This window comes from Balaenoptera acutorostrata, chromosome 19 (assembly GCF_949987535.1).
Source record: "Balaenoptera acutorostrata chromosome 19, mBalAcu1.1, whole genome shotgun sequence".
Lineage (NCBI taxonomy): Eukaryota > Metazoa > Chordata > Mammalia > Artiodactyla > Balaenopteridae > Balaenoptera > Balaenoptera acutorostrata.
Genome location: NC_080082.1, coordinates 24,638,627 through 24,661,796, shown reverse-complemented (window position 1 = coordinate 24,661,796; position 23,170 = coordinate 24,638,627). Strand labels below are relative to the sequence as shown.

Here is a 23,170-nt window from a genome sequence, read left to right as displayed (position 1 = left end):
CTTACCTGATTTCAAATACCAGACAATATTTTTCTAAAATCTTAGCCCTATGTCCCCTCCAGTTACCTATTGGGTACATTCACCTGGACGGTCAGTGCCACAAATTCAGTCTTTCAATAGTGGAACTAATAATATGTAATGCCTATTCTTCTCCATTTCTAAAAATCTCTTTCTTGATCCAATTTCTCGTATCTTTCTGGCTACATGATTTTATACATCTTTCCCCTTGTATCCAATAAGCTCACATCTTCCTTTTCAATGTAGGGAAGTTGTGTCATCCTTCAGTAATCAGCTGAAATTTTACTCTTTCCTTTATGAAGGAGGCAATAGGAACAAACAGACTCCTAAGGATTTTGGAGGATCTAACTCAGAGATGTAATGGAGATTTGATTATAAAGTGAATGTAAAGCAAATATGATGGTTTTAGTTAGTTTGTTGAATAAATACATAATAGTCATCAGTGAATATAACACGTAACAAGAGACTCAAAATGCAAAGCAGTACTTTGAGAAGTCCAAAATGTATCCAACGCTACACAAATAGAATGCAATAAGAGGATCTTACATCACTAATGATACATACATTATTACATTCATTTTAAAAATAAAGTGCCTATCATATACTAGGCTCTGATATATTTGGTCCATCTTGACACTCTAATTGTCAAGCCTTTTTAATGATCACCTGTGTTTGAGCAAATATTCACACAAACAGAAGCCAGGTGAAAAATTCAGATACAAATATCTGAGCATATTAAAAATGCATATTCTTGGATTTTATTCTAAATTAACTAAATAAGAATTTCTGGGGCTAGGCCCTGGACATCTGCATTTCAAATAAATTTTGTTTGCATAAAAATCTTCCGGGATACCTGAGAGCCATTCTACTCTATTCTATTTCTTCCCTTAGGTGTTAGCAGTGGCTAATGGCTTGGCCCAAGCCCTCAGAGGCTCCACTGGGGAAGCTATTATGCTCTGGGTTTTGTAATCCAGCAGGGGTAGCAGCTAATAGCAATTTTCCTGCATAATTCCTTCTTTTCTGGTTTAGTGGTAAAATAGCTGCTAAAAAAGAAGGGAAATGATGCAACAAAATGTGGCATCCTACAGCGAGCTGCAGTCCAGTGTTTGTCCTTGAATCATTTTAAAGTTTAATATGTTATATTAAGACAGCTTGGCTAAACATATATCTTTGGGCAGAAGTCTTAATATACAGTGAAGGCAAGAGGAAGGCAGTTATGTAGATAAAATTATCATTCAAGCAGTGGTCACATTATCATTCCTCCCAGGTTACTGGGAATGGCATGTGCTTCTGAATCTTAAAATCCACATTCTTTACAGTCTTGGAGATAGTACTGTTTTGATCATACAAAAATGACTTTACATTAAAGGTCAAACTGATTTGCTTTTCCTCAAATTCACCCACATATTAACAGGTTAAAACACAGATGGAGAGAGCAGAAATAAAATGATCGAAGAAAAAAGATACCTGTGTAGGTCACCCTTATGATTGAAATAGAAATCACATCAAACTCATTCAAACTCTTTTTATTGAAGATGTAATCTGATAAAACTCCCTATTGTTATACACTGTAGAGAAGTCTGAATACATTTTGAAGTCATGCATGATTTCATTTTAATACTTTCTTTTAAAATAAAAGGAATTTTTTGATGAGTCTTTTAAAATATTCTTAAGATGGTATTTGATTTTCCAAGCTTACCAGCCCCCATTGACAATGAATGTGTGGTATTTTCTAGCAGTGGGCAGTGATATAAAGATCCCTACCATCAGATTCTCCACATTTTGGAATTATAAGAGGTATGCTTAACAAATAAAGAGAATTTTAAGGGAATTTGTTCCCTTTTCAACTTTCTGATTTCTGAAAAGTTTATATTAGGTGTAATTTCTTTAGGATGTGTATTCAGAATGCTTCAGAATGTCATATTAGATAATGTTCGGGCTTTGGAATCATTCCTAATTGTGTTTGCACCCTAATTTCATTACTTACCTCGTTGCATTTTCAAATAATTTCCCCAAGGTCATAGCAGGTACTCTTATTGTGCCCAAATTACTAATTAAGGAAATGAGGGTCAGGAGGTCTTTGAGGGGTAAATGTGTTTTTTTAATCTAAAGTATATTTTCAGGGTCTGAAGCGTGCAGTGTTTAATGAAACTTAAAACAATAGTCATTATTATTAATATATGTAAGATTATCAGTTACTTTAGCTTTGAAATAAAGCAAAGCATTGCAATCTTTTAAGAATATTTGGATTTCATACTTTCATACTTTCCAATGAATTTCTACTTGAAAGCCTCAAAGATGAATACAAACTAAATTATAAAGTAAAATATAAGGTAAAAAAATAAAATACATGTTAAGGAGTAAGACTCCACTTAAATTAAAAGAGTGTTTATTGTAGGTCAATTATATGTCAATAAAGATGACTTTTAAAATCGCCTAACATTTAATTTAAAACATCTGCCTTCTCCAGGCTTGGTTTTGCTTCAGGCTTGGAAGACAGCCCTCCAAAAGTAGGATATAAATTCTCTTCTGTCTCTATCCTTCTGCTTCCGCTTTCAGTCAGGTATCTGCTATATGTAATTCTGGCCTCCTTGTGATCTGTCCCGGGGAACACACGAATCAAAGAAAAGGGTATAATCTTGCATGGCTAATATAGCTGTAATTTGTTGCTGATGCCCTAAGAGTGAGATATAAAGTGCTAGTATTATTTTTTAACATCTTTATTGGAGTATAATTGCTTTACAATGTTGTGTTAGTTTCTGCTATACAACAAAGTGTATCAGCTACATGTATACATATATCCCCATAACCCCTCCCTCTTGCGTCTCCCTCCCATCCTCCCTACTCCACCCCTCTAGGTGGTCACACAGCACCAAGCTGATCTCCCTGTGCTATGCAGCTGCTTCCCACTAGCTATCTATTTTACATTTGGTAGTGTATATGTCAGTGCTCCTCTCTCACTTCGTCCCAACTTACCCTTCCCCTCCCCGTGTCCTCAAATCCATTCTCTAGGTCTGTGTCTTTATTCCTGTCCTGCCCCTAGGTTCTTCAGAACCATTTTTTTTTTTTTTTAGATTCCATATATATGCGTTAGCATGCGGTATTTGTTTTTCTCTTTCTGACTTACTTCACTCTGTATGACAGACTCCAGGTTCATCCACCTCACTACAAAAACTCACTTTTGTTTCTTTGTATGGCTGAGCAATATTCCATTGTATATATGTACCACATCCTCTTTATCCATTCATCTGTCGATGGACACTTAGGGTGCTTCCATGTCCTGGCTATTGTAAATAGTGCTGCAATGAACACTGTGGTACATGTCTCTTTTTAAATCATGGTTTTCTATGGGTATATGCCCAGTAGTAGGATTGCTGGGTTGTATGGTAGTTCTATTTTTAGTTTTTTAAGGAACCTCCATATAGTTTGCCATAGTGGTGGTATAAACTTACATTTCCACCAACAGTGCAAGAGGGTTCCCTTTTCTCTACACCCTCTCCAACATTTATTGTTTGCAGATTTTTTGATGATGGCCATTCTGACCAGTATGAGGTGATACCTCATTGTGATTTTGATTTGCTTTTCTCTAATGATGAGTAATGTTGAGCATCCTGTCATGTGTTTGTAGATAATCTGTATATCTTCTTTAGAGAAATGTCTGTTAAGGTCTTCTGCCCATTTTTGGATTGGGTTGGGTTTTTTTTTGATATTGAGCTGCATGAGCTGCTTGTGTATCTTGGAGATTAATCCTTTGTCTGTTGCTTCATTTGCAAATATTTTCTCCCATTCTGAGGGTTGTCTTTTCATCTTGTTTATGGTTTCCTTTGCTGTGCAAAAGCTTTTAAGTTTCATTAATTCCCAAGTGTTTATTTTTATTTCCATTTCTCTAGGAGGTGGGTCAAAAAGGATCTTGCTGTGACTTATGTCATACAGTATTCTGCCTATGTTTTCCTCTAAGAGTTTTATAGTGTCTGGCCTTACATTTAGGTCTTTAATCCATTTGGAGTTTATTTTTGTGTATGGTGTTAGGAAGTGTTCTAATTTCATTCTTTTACATGTAGCTGTCCAGTTTCCCAGCACCACATATTGAAGAGGCTGTCTTTTCTCTACTGTATATTCTTGCCTCCTTTATCAAAGATAAGGTGACCATATATGCATGGGCTTATCTCTGGGGTTTCTATCCTGTTCCCTTGATCTATATTTCTGTTTTTGTGCCAGTACCATACTGTCTTGATTACTGTAGCTTTGTAGTATAGTCTGAAGTCAGGGAGCCTGATTCCTCCAGCTCTGTTTTTCTGTCTCAACATTACTTTGGTTATTGTGTTTCCATACAAATTGTGCAATTTTTTGTTCTAGTTCTGTGAAAAATGCCATTGGTAGTTTGATAGGGATTGCATTGAATCTGTAGATTGCTTTGGGTAGTATAGTCATTTTCACAATGTTGATTCTTCCAATCCAAGAACATGGTATATCTCTCCATCTGTCTGTGTCATCTTTGATTTCTTTCATCAGTGTCTTATAGTTTTCTGCATACAGATCTTTTGCCTACTTAGGTAGGTTTATTCCTAGGTGTTTTATTCTTTCTGTGGCAACGGTAAGTGGGAGTGTTTCCTTAATTTCTCTTTCAGACTTTTCATCGTTAGTGTATTGGAATACAAGAGATTTCTGTGCATTAATTTTGTATCCTGCTACTTTACCAAATTCATTTATTAGCTCAAGTAGTTTTCTGGTAGCCTCTTTAGGATTCTCTATGTATAGTATCATGTCATCTGCAAACAGTGACAGCTTTACTTCTTCTTTTCCAATTTGGATTCCTTTTATTTCTTTTTCTTCTCTGATGGCCATGGGTAAAACTTCTAAAACTATGTTGAATAATAGTGGTGAGAGTGGGCAACCCTGTCTTATTCCTGATCTTAGAGGAAATGATTTCAGTTTTTCACCATTGAGAATGATGTTGGCTGTGGGTTTGTCATATATGGCCTTTATTATGTTGAGGTAGGTTCCCTCTATGCCTACTTTCTGGAGAGTTTTTATCATAAATGGGTGTTTAATTTTGTTGAAAGCTTTTTCTGCATCTATTGAGACTCTCATATGGTTTTTATCCTTCAATTTGTTAATACAGTGTATCACATTGATTGGTTTGCGTATATTGAAGAATCCTTGCATTCCTGGGATAAACCCCACTTGATCATGGTGTATGATCCTTTTAATGTGCTGTTGGATTCCGTTTGCTAGTATTTTGTTTAGGATTTTTGCATCTATGTTAATCAGTGATATTGGTCTGTAGTTTTCTTTTTTTTTTTTTTTTATGTATTTTATTTATGACTGTGTTGAGTCTTCGTTTCTGTGCGAGGGCTTTCTCCAGTTGTGGCAAGTGGGGACCACTCTTCATCGCGGTGCGCGGGCCTCTCACCGTTGCGGCCTCTCTTGGTGCGGAGCACAGGCTCCAGACGCGCAGGCTCAGCAATTGTGGCTCACGGGCCCAGTTGCTCCGTGGCATGTGGGATCTTCCCAGACCAGGGCTCGAACCCATGTCCCCCGCATTGGCAGGCAGATTCTCAACCACTGCGCCACCAGGGAAGCCCTGTAGTTTTCTTTTTTTGTGACATCTTTGACTGGTTTTGGTATCAGGGTGATGGTGGCCTCGTAGAATGAGTTTGTGAGTGTTCCTCCCTCTGCTATATTTTGAGTTTGAGAAGGATAGGTGTTAGTGCTTCTCCAAATGTTTGATAGAATTCTCCTGTGAATCCATCTGGTCCTGGGCTTTTGTTTGTTGGAAGATTTTTAATCACAGTTTCAATTACAGTGCTTGTGATTGGTCTGTGTATATTTTCTATTTCTTCCTGGTTCAGACTCAGAAGGTTGTGCTTTTCTAAGAATTTGTCCATTTCTTCCAGGTTGTCCATTTTATTGGCATACAGCTGCTTGTAGTAATCTCTCATGATCCTTTGTATTTCTGCAGTGTCAGTTGTTACTTCTCCTTTTTCATTTCTAATTCTGTTGATTTGAGTCTTCTCCCTTTTTTTTTTCTTGATGAGTATGGCTAATGGTTTATCAATTTTGTTTATCTTCTCAAAGAACCAACTTTTAGTTTTATTGATCCTTGCTACTGTAGCCTTCATTTCTTTTTCATTTATTTGTGGCCTGATCTTTATGATTTCTTTCCTTCAGCTACCTTTGGGTTTTTTTGGTTCTTCTTTCTCTAATTGTTTTAGGTGTAAGATTAGGTTATTCATTTGAGAATTTTCTTGTTTCTTGAGGTAGAATTTTATTGCTATAAACTTCCCTCTTAGAGCTTCTTTTGCTGCATCCCATAGGTTTTGGGTCGTTGTTTTTTCATTGTCATTTGTTTCTAGGTATTTTTTGATTTCCTCTTTGATTTCTTCAGTGATCTCTTGGTTATTTAGTAGCGTATTGTTTAGCCTCCATGTGTTTGCATTTTTTACAGTTTTTTTCCTGTAATTGATATCTAGTTTCATAGTGTTGTGGTTGGAAAAGATATTTGATACAATTTCAGTTTCCTTAAATTTACCGAGGCTTGATTTGTGACCCACGATATGATCTATCCTGGAGAATGTTCCATGAGCACTTAAGAAGAAAGTGTATTCTGTTGTTTTGGGATGCAATGTCCTATAAATATCAATTAAGTCCATCTTGTTTAAGTATCATTTAAAGCTTATGTTTCCTTTTTTACTTTCATTTTGGATGATCTGTCCATTGGTGAAAGTGGGGTGTTAAAGTCCCCCACTATTATTGTGTTACTGTCGATTTCCCCTTTTGTGGCTGTCAGCATTTGCCTTATGTACTGAGGTGCTCCTATGTTGGGTGCATAAATATTTACAGTTATATCTTCTACTTGGATTGATCTCTTTATCATTATGTCGAGTCCTTCTTTGTTTCTTGTAATAGTCTTTAGTTTAAAGTCTGTTTTGTCTGATATGAGAATTGCTACTCCAGCTTTCTTTTGATTTCTATTTGCATGGAATATCTTTTTCCGTCCCCTTACTTTCAGTCTGCATGTGTCCCTAGGTCTGAAGTGGGTCTCTTGTAGACAGCGTATATACGAGTCTTGTTTTTGTATCCATTCAGCCAGTCTACGTCTTTTGTTTGGAGCACTTAATCCTGTTACATTTAAGGTAATTATCAATATGTATGTTCCTATTACCATTTTCTTAATTGTTTTGGGTTTGTTTTTGTAGTTCTTTTCCTTCTCTTGTGTTTCCTGCCTAGAGGAGTTCCTTTAACATTTGTTGTAATGTTGGTTTGGTGATGCTGAATTCTCTTAACTTTTGCTTGTCTGTAAAGGTTTTAATTTCTCTGTCAAATCTGAATGAGATCCTTACTGGGTAGAGGAATCTTGGTTGTAGGTTTTTCCCTTTCATCACTTTAAATATGTCCTGCCACTCCCTTCTGGCTTGCAGAGTTTCTGCTGAAAGATCAGCTGTTAACCTTATGGGGATTCCCTTGTATGTTATTTTTTGTTTTTCCCTTGCTGCTTTTAATACTTTTTCCTTGTATTTAATTTTTGATAGTTTGATTAATATGTGTCTTGGCGTGTTTCTCCTCGGATTTATCCTGTATGGGACTCTTCGCACTTCCTGGACTTGATTGACTATTTCCTTGCCCATTTTAGGGAAATTTTCAACCATAATCTCTTCAAGTATTTTCTCAGACCCTTTCTTTTTCTCTTCTTCTTCTGGGACCCCTATAAGTTGAATGTCGATGTTTTTAATGTTTTCCCAGAGGTCTCTGAGACGGTCCTCAATTCTTTTCATTCTTTTTTCTTTATTCTGCTCTGTGGCTGTTATTTCCACTATTCTATCTTCCAGGTTATTTATCTGTTCTTCTGCCTTATTTATTCTGCTATTGATTCCTTCTAGAGAATTTTTAATTTCATTGATTGTGTTTTTCATCATTGTTTGTTTGCTCTTTTGTTTTTCTAGGTCCTTGTTACAAGTTTCTTGTATTTTCTCCATTCTATTTCCAAGATTTTGGATTCTTTCCTATCATTATTCTGAATTCTTTTTCAGGTAGACTACCTACTTCCTCTTCATTTGTTTGGTCTGGTGGGTTTTTACCTTGCTTCTTCATCTGCTGCATATTTCTCTGTCTTCTCATTTTGTTTAACTTACTGTGTTTGGGGTCTCCTTTTCGCAGGCTGCAGATTTGTAATTCCCATTGTTTTTAGTGCCTGACCCCAGTGGGTGAGGTTGGTTCAGTGGCTCATGTAGGCTTCCTGGTGGAGGGGACTGGTGCCTGTGTTCTTGTGGGTGGGACTGGATCTTGTCTTTCTGGTGGGCAGTGCCGCATCCAGTGGTGTGTTTTTGGGTGTCTGAACTTAGTATGATTTTAGGCAGCCCCTCTGCTAATGGGTGGGGTTGTGTTCCTGTCTTGCTAGTTGTTTGGCATGGGGCATCCAGCACTGGAGCTTGCTGGCCTTTGGATGGAACTGGGTCTTAGTGTCAAGATGGAGATTTATTGGGGAGCTCGTGCCGATTGATATTATGCGGGGCTGGGAGGTCTCTGGTGGTCCAATGTCCTGGACTCGGCTCTCTCATCTCAGACGCTCAGGCCTGACACCCAGCCTGAGCACCAAGACCCAGGAAACTTTTCTAGGCCTTCTGAATGACTCTGGCAGCTCTACCTCTCTTTGTAAATTCTGATTCCTATTTCTAAACCATGCGAAAGTCCTGCCAGTCACCACCAGTTTGGGCTCTGCTTGTGCCCTCAGTAATGCCGCAGACAGAAATCACTAGTACTTTTACTTACTGGGATGTTTCATGTGTTTTTCATTCCCCCACTGGCAACCTCCAACTTTAACTCATTTGATGCAAAACATTTTTCCCTAAAAAGTCTCCAATTCGGCTCTTAGGCTTATCTTATTTGGGTCCCTCATTTTTCTAGGACTGAGGTTTTTTTTAAGATGATCCCACATTCAGTTGCTATGTTATATAAATTAGAAAGTGGCACCACATATCAGTGGATAAATGACAGTAACATCCAATTTTGGAAAATTAAAAATTTAATTGGCTCTCAAAATGAGGTTGAGATGGAATTTTAGCCTCTATGTCAGCACATCTATTCATCATTTTAAGGTGATAGGATTGTTCTAAAATTAGATGGTGGTGATGGTGGTACAACTTTGTAAATTTACTAAAAAGTCACAAAGATTGGAAGAGTAGTTGCAAAGTCAGCATCATGACCTTAAGGCCAATCCACAGAATGTTCCTGTGAGCAATACTGTGCATGGATTGACAGCTGACAATATTTGGCTTCTAAAATTAGGAGAGTCCCATATGGTTATCTGGATGATCCTACTAATATGCATAAGACTTTGCAAAAACTATAGAAACATTCATTGAATCTCTGGAAAAATAATCTCTCCAAGTAAAGAAGGAAAAGCTTCTGAAGATATTCCACATTTTGAAAAACAGATATTCACACTACTCAATAAGTAGATCCTGCTGTTTAACTTGCCTTTCTATAACAGAAAAGAGCTTATTCAATCGTTCGTGTGTGTGTGTGAAAATCTGAAAAGAGTTACAGCATTTTTCCTTTCATGAGAAGCCATTTAAGACTAAAAACAATTTCTGTGGACATTTAACAGCTCATTACTTTTTAGTTATCAAAAGCAATGAGAGTATATTTATTAGGAAAAATAGTAATTTTATGTTATTTTTTAATTTGAGATGGAAAATATTAAAAATCTAAGGATAAATGAAACTGGTTCAAAAAGACTCCCAAGAGATGTCATATGTGGATTTTCTGCTAATTGCTCTGCATTCTTACTTTTAAACACTCATTTGCCAAGATCTCAATACCCACAGCAATGTGTAGAAGTGATGCTGTAAATTCTTGAGTTACTTTTGTTATCATGTTTAGGCAGTTGAGCATTTTCCAGTTTTTAAAAAAACTTCTTCTTACTATACCTGCAATTATATCTCCAATTCATAATAGTTATGGTGTTTTTCCTCAATTACTCTCCTCCTCCCCCACAGCCCTTATATTGAAAGCAAAGGTGTTTTTAAAAAATACAGTGCTGGGCTTCCCTGGTGGCACAGTGGTTAAGAATCTGCCTGCCAATGCAGGGGACATGGGTTCGAGCCCTGGTCTGGGAAGATCCCATGTGCCATGGAGCAACTAAGCCTGTGTGCCACAACTACTGAGCCTTTGCTCTAGAGCCCACAAGCCACAACTACTGAACCCACATGCCACAACTACTGAAGACCACGTGCCTAGGGCTCATGCTCTGCAACAAGAGAAGCCACCGCAATGAGAAGCCTGCACACCTCAACAGAGAGTAGCCCCCACTCGCCGCAACTAGAGAAAGCCTGCACACAGCAATAAAGACCCAACACAGCCAAAAATAAATAAATAAAATAAATAAATTTTAAAAAAATACAGCACTTGTTTTTTTGTTTTTTATTTATTTATTTATTTATTTATTTATTTTTGGCTGTGTTGGGTCTTCGTTTCTGCGCGAGGGCTCTCTCTAGTTGCGGCAAGCGGGGGCCACTCTTCATCGCGGTGCACGGGCCTCTCACTATCGCAGCCTCTCCTGTTGCGGAGCACAGGCTCCAGACGCGCAGGCTCAGTAGTTGTGGCTCACGGGCCCAGTTGCTCCGCGGCATGTGGGATCTTCCCAGACCAGGGCTCGAACCCGTGTCCCCTGCATCGGCAGGCAGACTCTCAACCACTGCGCCACCAGGGAGGCCCAGCACTTGTTTTTTGACCTACATTTGTTTCATTGTAAATTCTTCTTCCTCTCCAATACACTAATGGTGCATCTGTTATGATTCTGTTTAACTTTTGGAACAATGATTGACCATCCGTGTGTGGGCTGAAATGGGTGGTTTGCAGTGGCAATTCACAGTGAAAGTGAGTGGTAGGTTTTAACATTTCTCAGTAATAACTAGTTCTGCATTAAACTATTTATTTTATATGTCCAAAAAGTTGTTATGTTAAAAAAGAGTCTAGATAGAATATACTAAAATATTGATAAATGAATGATATCATATCTAGGACTTGCTTCAGAGAAATACAAGTCAGGAAAAGTGGTGAGGAAATACATGAAATAAGCTTGGCATAAGCTAACTGTTTTTGAAATTTCAGATATGGGTATGTGGAGTTCAAAAAGTTTTATATACTTTTGATATTTTCCATACGAAATGTTAAAAAATAGATAGTTATTTTCTAATTACATCTTTGCTCTTTAGAAGCTTTGTGGACTTGGGCAAGATGTTCTACCTCTTTGAATTTCTAGTCCTGTAACTGAATAATGCTATAATAAGACATAACCTGTAGAAGTTGTAGAAAGGTCAGAGATAGTACTATATATGTAAAAACTATAGCACAGCACCAACCCTAAAGTCAGTAAATGGTACACATGATTTAATTCATGAACCTTTGCAAGGAGGCATTTATATTTTTAAATGAGAATTTGATGACATAATATATGTAGATCCCCAAATACAGTGTCATGCTTACAGTAGTCATGGAAGTATAAATTTGAATTCCTAGCACTCTTTGGCTTGCTCTAACCAACCACAATCAAGGATTATCTGAAAAGCGTGCTGAAAGAGGCCCTTACAAGTACACTATCTGGATATCAATATCCTTTGATACTCCAAGGACATTAGAGTATCATTATGTATTTATCTAGAGGTGCTGATTGTAGATATTTATTTCATCATGCATTGCATTCACTGATAGAGTTCATAGTCACACATTTCTGACTGTCCTCCCATTAAGGGTCTTACAGATGGAAAGATTCTGATATCCATTTGAGCTTCTTGTTGCTCAGTTGCAATTTCTTTTTTTTTTTAATTAATTAATTAATTAATTAATTATTTTTGGCTGTGTTGGGTCTTCATTTCTGTGCGAGGGCTTTCTCTAGTTGTGGCAAGTGGGGGCCACTCTTCATCGCGGTGCGCGGGCCTCTCACTATCGTGGCCTCTTTTGTTGCGGAGCACAGGCTCTAGACGCGCAGGCTCAGTAGTTGTGGCTCACGGGCCTAGTTGCTCCACGGCATGTGGGATCTTCCCAGACCAGGGCTCGAACCCGTGTCCCCTGCATTAGCAGGCAGATTCTCAACCACTGTGCCACCGGGGAAGCCCTGCAATTTCTTTATAAAAGGCATTATTTTAATCACCCTCATCAGCTATGAGGAAAGGTAAGCCCTGTATTTGGTAATTCTAGAAAAGCCAATGGAACACAGAACAAAGAGATCTTTGAGAATAACTTCTCTCCAGAATTAGCTCACCACTAGTGGTGTTCAGAAGAAATGGTTTATTTTTTATTGCCTTTTTCTCCTATTTTTCCACAAATATATGGGATTTCATAGATATGGCATGAATGATTATGCTGTGATACTAGGCAATAATACTTTCTTTCAAAACTTGAGATCAATTGTACATTCTTGCCTTTCTGGAGTTAGAAGATGAGGTTAGGACATAGACTAAAACCAATAAGCAAGTAATTATTACAATGTGATGACAGAGTGTATAAATCACTGTGCTGCTAAATCTTGGGTTATTCACTCTCATTCATTCATTCACCAGGCATTCATTGCAAAGAACTCTGTGAAGGTTTTTCTATAGACTAGGCATTATAGACATGGCAATAAAAAGGTTTAGATGCTTTCATGGAGTTTATAATCTAGTAGGAGGCATAATTAAACACAATGATAATAACAAATGCAGAAATCACACACATGTTTCATTAACTACATTTTTTGGCATGTGCTGTGTAAGAAGGAAGCCAGGTTACATTGAGGGTCTATATCAAGGGTACTTAGAGCCAACCTGAAGCCTAATTCATCACCGAGACTGTGCCAGTTATTTGACTGCTGGCACCCAGATCCGTCTTCTGAGGGTCCAGTGCTCTGCTCTGCACAGTAAGAGGTACTGACCTAACAGATCCTGTATCATCCAGAGTTTGGCTGAGTTCAGCTAATGGGAGACAGCGGCTGGAGGAAACGAGATTCCAAGTTATGTTATTCATCTCCCTTCTTTTCTACCTCAAGTGGCATTTCTGTAGCAGCTGAACCTCCTCAGTGTCTTCAGCTCCCCCTTATTTCATTTGGCTTCTTGTGATTCTAACTTTTCTAGTGAACTCCAGGATGACCATGGGCCCCAGTAATTCTGCATCTTCCCTTTCTCTCTTTGCTTAGCGGCAGTAGAAACTTCCTTTTGTTGTCAATATTTAGGTTGCCTCCACTGTTTGGCTTCTCAGCATTTTCTATCATCTTTGTTACCACTGTCTTGCATTACATTTCCTGTTTTAAGTAATCAGAGTGATATCTGTTGTCTTAGTAGGTCCTTGGACAATTGAATTGAGAGCAGAGAGAATTTTTTATTTTTGGTTGAATCTTTTCAAAGCACTGTGCTAAGAATTTATTAGGAAAGGAATATTACACAAAATAAGAAAATAGTCAAAGGAAAGGAACAAGTGATCTCTAAAGAAGAAACACAAATGACCAGTTAATTACCTGAAAAATGTTGCATCCTATAAAGTAAATTATAGTGAGACATCATGTGATGTCCATCAGATTGGCAAACATTTTAAAAACATAGAACGATAATACCCTTTATTGGCAATGGTGTGAAGGGGCACAGTCATATAGTTCTGGTCAAATTGCTACACTCTTTTGTGAAGTAATTCAGCAATTGAGAACAGAGAGAATTTGAAAGCAAAGAATTTTTCTCTAAAGGGTCCTATTTAAAAAAAAAAAAAATTACAACTTGCCTCCAACATAGTTTGGATAGCAGAAGAACTGGGTGTGAGAGCTTGGCCAGTGTGGTATCATAGAAGGTGAAAATCACTATGGAGAAGAATAAAGGAGGTTGGGGAATAGAGGAGGAAATTAGAGAAAAACCTGCTCAGTGAAGGCCTGACTCTCTTGGGACATTTGAGCAGATTTGAGGCAGATGGTGAGTGAGTCCAGCATTCAGATATAGGGGGGTGGGGCAGGGGGTAGGAGAGTGTGTCAAGAGAGGGAAGAATAAGTTCAGTGACCCAGAGGTGAGTCTGCCTGTGGTGAGTTCAATGAGTTCAGCAGGAAGGAAGCCATTGTGACTGGGAGTAGTGGAGTGAAGTGGATCATGGCTGGAGTAAAAGGAGATGAAATCAAAGAGATCAAGAAGAGACCTCACGTTTGCATTTGCATAGCTTCTCTAAGACTTTTTCAAACATTGAGATTTCAGTTTCCTTTTATATAAAATGGGGATAATAATATCACTTACTCACAGGCTAATAGTGAGAATGACACGACGAAGTGCTTAACACAGACCAGACACATAGTAACGATGTCAATTTTAAAATAATAGTAATAACAATAACTATTATTATTATTATTATTGCCTTTTCTGGGTTTTCTCTTCCCTTGGTGCTGCCCTCACCAAAGGAGATGGGTTTGCCTTGGTCCACACAACTTACCTTGGAAGATGATTGTTGACTTTTAGGGCAGAATCAGTGGCTCTAAATCAAAGCAGAACTTGCTCTCTTACCTGAGAATGAAACTAACTTAATGGATTACTGCTGTATGCATCAGAGGTAAATGATGCCAAGTATAAATTGTCCCTTGCCACCTGCCTCTACAAGGATTAGGTCACTAGCCACTGCAGTCGCTGATCTTCAACACGCCCTGGAAGGAGTTCAGGGTGGAGATCAGGAATGAGGCACTCTGTGCTCTGGGAAAAACTGGCAGAACAGGTCATCAGATAGAGATTTTCAGGAGAAGATTTTATGAGCCCAAATTCTTGCATCTCCTCCTGTCTAGAAAAGCACTAAAATCATTAACGGTGACATCTGTTCCTCATGACAAGCAGCAAGCCTCTGCCAACGTGTGCTTGACTGCATGTACCCCGCCTCACTAAAATCATGTATAACACTGACCTTACCCTATACCTTTTTGTAACCGGTGCCTCAGAGCTATCTGAGATGCTCTGTCCTGGGCTACAGTCCTCATTTTGCCCCAAGTAAAACTTAACTCACAACTCTCATGTTGTGCATTTTTTTTCAGTTGACAATGGTAAATTCCTTTGAGGGCAGAGGTCATGTCTTCAATGACTTTATATCTGAAGAATCTAGCAATGAGGATATAGTAAAGTCTTAATGTTTGTGGAATGAAAGATGAATGTTCTCATCCACCCAGGCTATCTCATTTGGGGAAACAATAAATTTGAAGTTGCCAGACTTCACTCATACATAACTGAAGCAAAAAGTCTTATTTATGTTGGGATATTTCTGGGTCAGTGAATCTGATTTCTCAAAACCACAGTAAAGCCACATCTATAAACAAAGGCAATCTGAATGTTTAGGCAATTATTCAAATAATGATCCCTATTTATGCGAGAATGCTTCCATACTTCTTACTCCATTTTCATGACAGTCGGATTCTTTTTTTTTGCCTGAATTATTCGTTTCTCAAATTTATTAGTCACCTACTCTGTACAAGGCACTGTTCCCAGTACTCATTGCCTCAATTATCCGTTTGATTTTGCCTGTGAAAATAAAGCCAAAGAGATATTGAAAATCCACTTTCTCATTCCAAAGTCCTTATTTAAAAAATCAGCAGTTGGTTTGTGTTCAAGTGTTACTTTGTAAGTGCCCCTCATCTGGTTCCTTTAATTCTGGGGCACTCACTTTAATATGTTCAGATCACTAGCTATTCCCGCTGTATAACCTTCCACCTACCTACCTCGGGTCTGTCACTGTCTTCTACAGCCTTTTAAGCTCTCTGCAGAACGATCAAATAATTAATGGTATTAAAGATGTCGCAGTAAAATTGTTATCTATGCTGGAAATGTTACTTGAGTGAAGAAAAGGAGAAATTTTTAATTGGAAGTCTTGCAGCTGGAAACCTTGACAGGGCTGGGGATTTGTGTTTCTTTTTATTTATTGGAGTTAATGCATTTTAGTTTAGGCAGTATGTGTTTCAAAATTACAAGGACATTTCTGCATCTTGTAGGTGTCCTTCGGAGATTTGAAAGCAGAATCTATGCTTAACCAAATAGCTTTTGAAACAAGGGGGAATAAAGAGTTTCTTAACAGGGGCCAGGCACTTTTGAAGAAAGCAGCAACTGTGGGGTTTCATGAAGGGTCCTGTAGAACAACTCCACAACTTCCTAACCATAAAATTATTGTATGCAAATTACATAATTTCTTTCCCCTCAGTACTGTAAACCTTAAAATGGTATTGATATTCTTTCCTTAAATGCTGAAGTAGATTCATTGAATCATTGAACAGTATACCTAGTTTACAATGGATTAATTTTAGTCTGACTTCTTTTCCCTCTTCCTTTCATGCCACAATGAAAAAGGGATGAAATGTGATTGTGAATGAAATTTGGGAATTCTCAGTCCTCACCCCATTTTGAAACCAAAAAATTCGGTTATAAATCTCCTAGGGGTTCAAAAAGCTCATCTCCATTTTTAACATGAGCTGTACATATACAGATTCTTCTATCCAGCAATCTTCACCATAAATGAAGGTATGCTATACCCATTTTATAGACCAGGACTCTGAGGTTTAGATAGTCTAAGTAACTTTCTGAAAGTCATTCTGTCCTTTGGCAGCAGCACTGAGTATCTGGGATTCCTGACACGAAAGCCTATTCTCATGAATTTAAAGGACATTGTGAAGGTCTTGATGAATGTCATGAAGAAGTTACTATCAATTTAAACACCCTACAAGTTGATTTCATACCTATAACTTCCTTAGTTCTCACACAAACCTTCCCACCAGGAATTATCCTAATCTCACACTATAAGAAACACTAGCACAATGTCTTTGCTTGTGCATTCTGGAGTCAGACTGCTTGGGTTTGACTCTGGCTTTGCATTTATCAGTTAAGTGCCTTGGGTAAGTTGCTTAACCCCTATGTGCTTCAGTTTTATCATCTGTAAAATGGAGAAAGTAACAGTACTAGCCTAAGTGAAGTCTAGTGATTTTTTGAATATGCATAATTGATAAGCTAGGAATTGTGGTGAGTCTTTCTAAGCTTCATCTCATTAAGCTATTATCATATTCTTTTTTATCATACACTATTTTTATTATGTGCTATTTTATCATGTACTATTTCCTTTCTTATGGTGAGGAAAATCAACAGCCTCCTTTGGCAAATGAGAATACTTCACCCCATAAAGCTGGCTTAGAGAGGGCCTCATATCCACGTCTTTTTGTCCCCAGAACTCGTGTTCTAAGCACTTTGAAATCTCTTCTCAGAACAAACTTCCAAACTATGCTGGACCAGTAGAGGAAGCAAGGAGATGGACATAACTATTTGTGTTGTCTTTTTCCCTTTATTATGTCACATGCAAGTGTTATCTCCATCATTCCAACCTCTCTGCCAGAGCAGCTAATTTATACCCCATCCATTCAGATCAGATGCAAGCCAAGGATGGAATTACTGCATATGTGCCCTTGGAAACTCTAGTGAAAGAGCCTAGCTTTCTTCACCTATGAATATAAGGACTCAAGGCAGGTACAAGCAGCAATTCTCTGTACACTCCTAACCTCCTGCAGGGACCAGACTTGTCTGCAAAGCAGTGTGTTTTTAAAGCAGTTTACAAAGGAAGAGTTTGCTCCTTTTTCAAGTGCTTCCTTTTTCATGCTGTTGGCGGACCACTGAACAGTTGGAGGAAATGAAATGTGCATGCTGTCTGGGAGACCTCCAAATGCAGCAATCCTGAGGTCTGAAGGTAACCGTTAGCATCCCCTTGTGGCTCGGGTTTCTGCAGAATGATCCCACTGAGATGACAGTGGAGATGTGAAGATTTGAACAGCGTGAGTTCCCTTCTGCTCTCTCCCAAGCTAGGGAATACTCTGTACTGAGGGACCTCAGGTTGATTGACAGAGAAAATGCAACTCAGTTAAAAAGAGCATTTTCCCTCTTGCTGCCTTTAGTGGATAGGGCCACCCTTAACATCAATTCAAATGGTCCTTATCATCTTCAAAGTAAAGTTTTCAAAGGTGTAAGAAATCTTAAACCTATTTTATGCCTAAATATTTTTCAGCCAAAGTTCTGCAGTGGGTTTGGGGCAGTGGGTAGGGGGAAGAAGAGGGGGGTTTTGAGTGGGCAGCAGAACTACCTTCTGAGAGCTTATGTTTACTTCTAATTCCAAGTATTGCCTCTTTCACCCACAAACCATACACTTCGAATGCCTGCAATATGTAACAGCCTAAGTATAGAACCCAAGGGGTGAGAAACATAAGTGATGGGGAGACAGGGTAGAGGGAGCTTCATTGAAACATAGGTTGGCAGGTTGTTTCAAAATGTCGAGGTGTGGTCCTCCACTTCATTTGACAGTTTAAGAAACCGGCATCTTTTCTGTTACCCAAAACAAGATTTCATAATGAAATACTAAGGGCTTTAGAATCAAAATGATTGGAGTTTGAATATTAGCTCTTCTGTGACCTTGGAAACCTTCACATGACTCAACTTAAATTTCTACATATATAAAATGGAGCAAGAAATACCATCTTTTCAGGATTGTCATAAAGCTAAAATGAGATAAGATATATAAAGTACCTGGTCCATAAGAGGCATGCAATTAACATTAGCCAAACTGTACCCCAAGCTCCATTTTCTCCCTTGAATCCTCCCCCTAACCCCAGCATACAGACTTGGAATTCTGCTTCCACCATTTAATTAGCATTTATTAGCTTTGTGATTTAGGGCAACAACTTAACCTCGACCTCACTGAGCCCTAGATACTATAGCTCTAAAATGAGGATAACAATATCTCCTCATGGATTTTTGTGGGGGAACAAACAAGGCAAGGAAAGTGAAACCATTGCTTTGTAAGCCAAGAAGCAATACATACTATGTTTTTATTATCATTGTAGATTTTGTTTTGCTTCAATGATGATAATAATTGCCAGCACTTTGGTACAGAGAAAACATTTATTGAGTCCTTCTGAAGATTTTTATAAACATAAATCACAAAAATTCTATGAAAATGGCTTTACTAATTTTTTTTTTAGATAAAGACTGAGTTTTAGATAGTTTAACTAACTTGCCCATGGTCACATCACTAACACGTGTTACAGCTGAGATACAACGATCTAACCATGAACTGAAAGCCACTAATCTAGACTGCCTTCCACTTTCTAGGAACTTGAATTCATGTTAGTTAGCCAGTTAAACTATAGCTGTCTATGTCTGTATTCTTACTGCCATTCCACTGAAGTTGACATTCTTTGGGATGTATAGGAGCAAGAAAGTATGCTGGACATTTGTTGAATAATGGATCACAGGGGATTTATACTGGCATTGTGGCAGTACAATATCCATATTCTAAAGATGATCAAGTTACCTGGGTCAAGAGGGTCTCTGAAGTAGCTAACTTTTGGAGGCATTATTGAGAAGGAGGTATAAAGATAGATTCTAAAGGTTAATAGTGCTTCTCCCTCTTGTCTTGAACGTTGGATTCTTTATTGACCCTTGTTACAATTTTGTCACTACTGGCTTTCTGAAACCTTGGAATAACTTGGCACAGTGGTGGAAGTTAAAAACCCCCCTGCCCCCGGCTAAAGGAGTTTTCTCACACGTAGAGATGACACTAAAATGGTCTCTCTCATCTATATAAGCTCTCCTATTTCACATGAGCAACATGAGGTTTGAAAGAATGCCATTTTCATCAATATGCGTGATACGATCTTTAAAGTTTGGTCAGTGTTTGCAGGAATGGGAATTGTGAAATATTTATGCGCCTTTGATAAGCACACACACCTTTACAGTTGCTATCGATTAAACGTTTGCAATAAATCTCGCAGCTTGCTGGTCTTTTCACTTGGCTTATTTTTTTTCCTCTGCCAAGTAACATGTCCATTAACAGGACCATATGCTGATTCTAAGATCATTGTCCAATCTAAGAAAACACAGAGATAGAATGGACATATCTGTATAGCTCATATTTGGAATCTCTGGGATTTTTTTTTTTCTAACAGGAATAGATTATTATAGGTGAGTGACTCCTACAAGGCTGATTACAGCATACAAAATCACTGTAAGAATTACCTCCTTCTTTTCTTATGTTACAGCCTTCACCAGTAATTTTTCAAAATCTCCCTGGGTCTCTCTCCAGCCTCATTTTTAGTCATTAATGCCTGCATGCCCCCTCACAATAGAGTTTGGTACCGCCAATGAGGTTATAGTTCCCTTACATATATATGGCTGTCTAACCAAGCCATTTCCTTTGTCTTGAATGATCCCTACTTTCACTTACCTGGGTAAGTCATGCACCTTTGATAAGTACACTCACCTTGAAGAATCAGCCCAGGTTTACTGCTTTCAGAGTTGACTATCAGAGCTCCTTCTCTGTGTTCTAGTCACACTCTGTGTTTGTCCCTCCCGTTGTCTTGGTTATTTGTTTTCTAATTTCAAAGCCTCTAATAAGTCAAAGGGCCATATTCATTTTTAGGATGCCTGGGCCATTGCTGAACTGAACTTCTCTATCTGCATTATCAGACAATGTAATTGACCATATATACATTATGCATCTGCATAATCTTGTTTTCTTTCCCAGTTTTGTTCTCTTGGATTGAAGCACCACTCAGTCTTTACTTTCTCCATCTGGCAATTCCTATAAGATTCAGCTCAATCATCTCTTTCTCCTAGAAATCCTCATTTTCCCCCTTTCCCACCCCAGTCTTATTGAGATCCCTTTGTCTCAGATCTTGTTTGCCCTCTGAAAACCTCAGACTTAAGACAAGCAAACCAGTGATTGCAAAATAGATAAGAACTCCAATAGCATTGCTAAGGATATGGATCAGGACATTGATCTCTGTATCCCTCATATTTGTCGCAATACCTGCTCTTGATAAGCCACAAGAACTCAGTCGACATGTGTTAAGTGTATATGAATGGATGAGTAAGAGGAAAACTGTATGAAAGATAGCTTCTGCAGTACTCAGTCATAACACTCTTTGAAAACTTGCTGAATAAGAGTAAAAATGCACAACTTGTATACATTTTAACTATTCAATCAACATTTCATGATCACCTGGATCGCCTTCTTAACTAGCTTGCCAGACACTGACAGTTATTGGATATTTTTTCCATGTAGATAATGATAAAGTGGTGTTCAGGGGAAGCACATTGTTATTCACTTGGAAATCGTTAATATTTAGCAAAAATCAGTGATTTTTTTATAATAGGAATGCAGATGGAGCCTAGAGGTTAAGTGACCATATAATTTATCATTGAAATACTTTGGAAACAGAAGAGGTCATTATTAACAACTAAATGTTGGAACAATTGGCATAAACCTGAATCGACCAGGTAAACTGTGATGAAAGTTTACACTATCTAGGGAGAAAACACAATGTTTTTATGACTGTCCTGCTGACATGAAGTTCAATGTCCAAAGGCAATGTGATGGATAATCCTATGAAGATCCTCTCATCAGAGGTTTTTACCTAAGTGTCTGAGGTACCTATGAACCTGACTGTTAGGTATTTCTCTTAGTTACTCACTCCTGCTATGCATCATTACTGTAGTTTGATAGATTCCTTCCTGCAGAACTATCTGTGTAAAAGAATGTCTAGGGACTTCCCTGGTGGCGCAGTGGTTAAGAATCTGCCTGCCAACGCAGGGGACACGGGTTCGATCCCTGGTCCGGGAAGATCCCACATGCCACGGAGCAACTAAGCCCGTGCGCCACAACTACTGAGCCTGCGCTCTAGAGCCTGTGCTCCACAACAAGAGAAGCCACCTCAATGAGAAGCCCGTGCGCTGCAACAAAGAGTAGCCCCCGCTCTCTGCGACTAGAGAAAGCCCGCACGCAGCAAGGAAGACCCAATGCAGCCAAAAATAAATAAAAATTAAAAAAAAAAAAGAATGTCTACTTTGTTGCTGTTCTTCTGCCTTTCCCCTTTCAGAGAGTATGGAAAGAGTAGAGTATGCATATACCTTGTTGGCTGTGCCAGAATCACCCCACCCCCTGGAAGAAAAAGGTGTGGTTGCGTGTGTGTGTATGCACACATGTTGAGTTGTGTACTGATGTTGTAAGCTAAGAAGAAAAACAACTGGTCTTGGAAGGAGAATAAATCCTGCTTTCCCCTAGATTTACCATAGTCACAGTCTAAACAATTATAGCAAAATGTCTTTAGAAGCCACCCTTCCCCTGGGGGGTGGGAAATAGAAGAAATAGTGAACCCTACTGCTCTGTAGAATTTTTTTTTTAATCTGGAGAAAATTGGTGCTGAATAATGAGTAGGTTGTTTATAGATTTTCTCTTTTGCAAAAACGTCTGCAATAATTCTTCTCTCCATAATTATGTTCCCAGCTAGTCCCCTCTTACATGGAATCTGGAATTTACCATGTGTCGTATTCTGGCCAATGGGATGATAGAAAACATGGCCCAGTATTTGGTGCTTGCCCTTTTTTCCTACACTTGGGTGTCCTGTAATCAATACCTTGTGAACAGGTATGAACTGGCCTTCTGGATGATGGGACACACATTGTTAAATCATCTCTATTGCTCAGCTAACATTCAGTCAATCATCACATATGTTAGGAAGCCATGTTATATCATCCAGTCCCAGCTGAGCCAGCCCACATAAGAAGAATCACCCAGAGGATCCATAGAATCATACGAAATTTTAAAACGTGATTGTTTTAAGCTGCTAAATTGTGGGTTAGTTTGTTACATGAAAAAACCAACTGAGGGCTTCCCTGGTGGTGCAATGGTTAAGAATCTGCCTGCCAAGGCAGGGGACATGGGTTCGAGCCCTGGTCTGGGAAGATCCCACATGCAGCGGAGCAACTAAGCCCGTGTGCCACAACTACTGAGCCCGCGAGCCACAACTACTGAAGCCCACGTGCCTAGAGCCTGTGCTCTGCAACAAGAGAAGCCAGCCAATTAGAAGCCCGCACACCACAACGAAGCCAAAAAGATAAAAGAAAAAGCCAACTGATAAAGAAATCCTTAAAAAGGAGTTATGGTGACAAAAATCTAAAACACATAGCATTGGCTTTGGGACCAGATAGGTGCAGAGGCTGAAAAAGAAGTCAGGAGAATTTTAGGAAATGCTGAAAAAGCAGCAAGAAAACTATTAGATTCTTAGTGGAATCTCTTAAAGTCGTGAGGAAAATGCTATAGCAAACTGGTAGTCAACCAGTTATACTGTGGTCAATCAAGTTGT

General features: G+C 38.6%; 1 protein-coding gene across 3 annotated transcripts in view; it reads right to left on the bottom strand.

Moving 5' to 3' along the window:
* The window catches only part of CDH8 (cadherin 8), a 367,969-nt gene that overhangs the window by 16,382 nt on the left and 328,417 nt on the right, over nucleotides 1–23,170 (bottom strand). The window contains exon 11 of one of the 3 annotated variants that reach the window (XM_057535059.1): nucleotides 12,723–13,294. The exons of the other annotated variants lie outside the window; for them this stretch is intronic. Within the exon in view, the coding sequence (XP_057391042.1) occupies nucleotides 13,248–13,294 (47 nt within the window). The 3' untranslated portion in view covers nucleotides 12,723–13,247. Of the gene's footprint in view, nucleotides 1–12,722; nucleotides 13,295–23,170 lie in introns of those variants that run through there. 3 annotated transcript variants of the gene reach the window in all.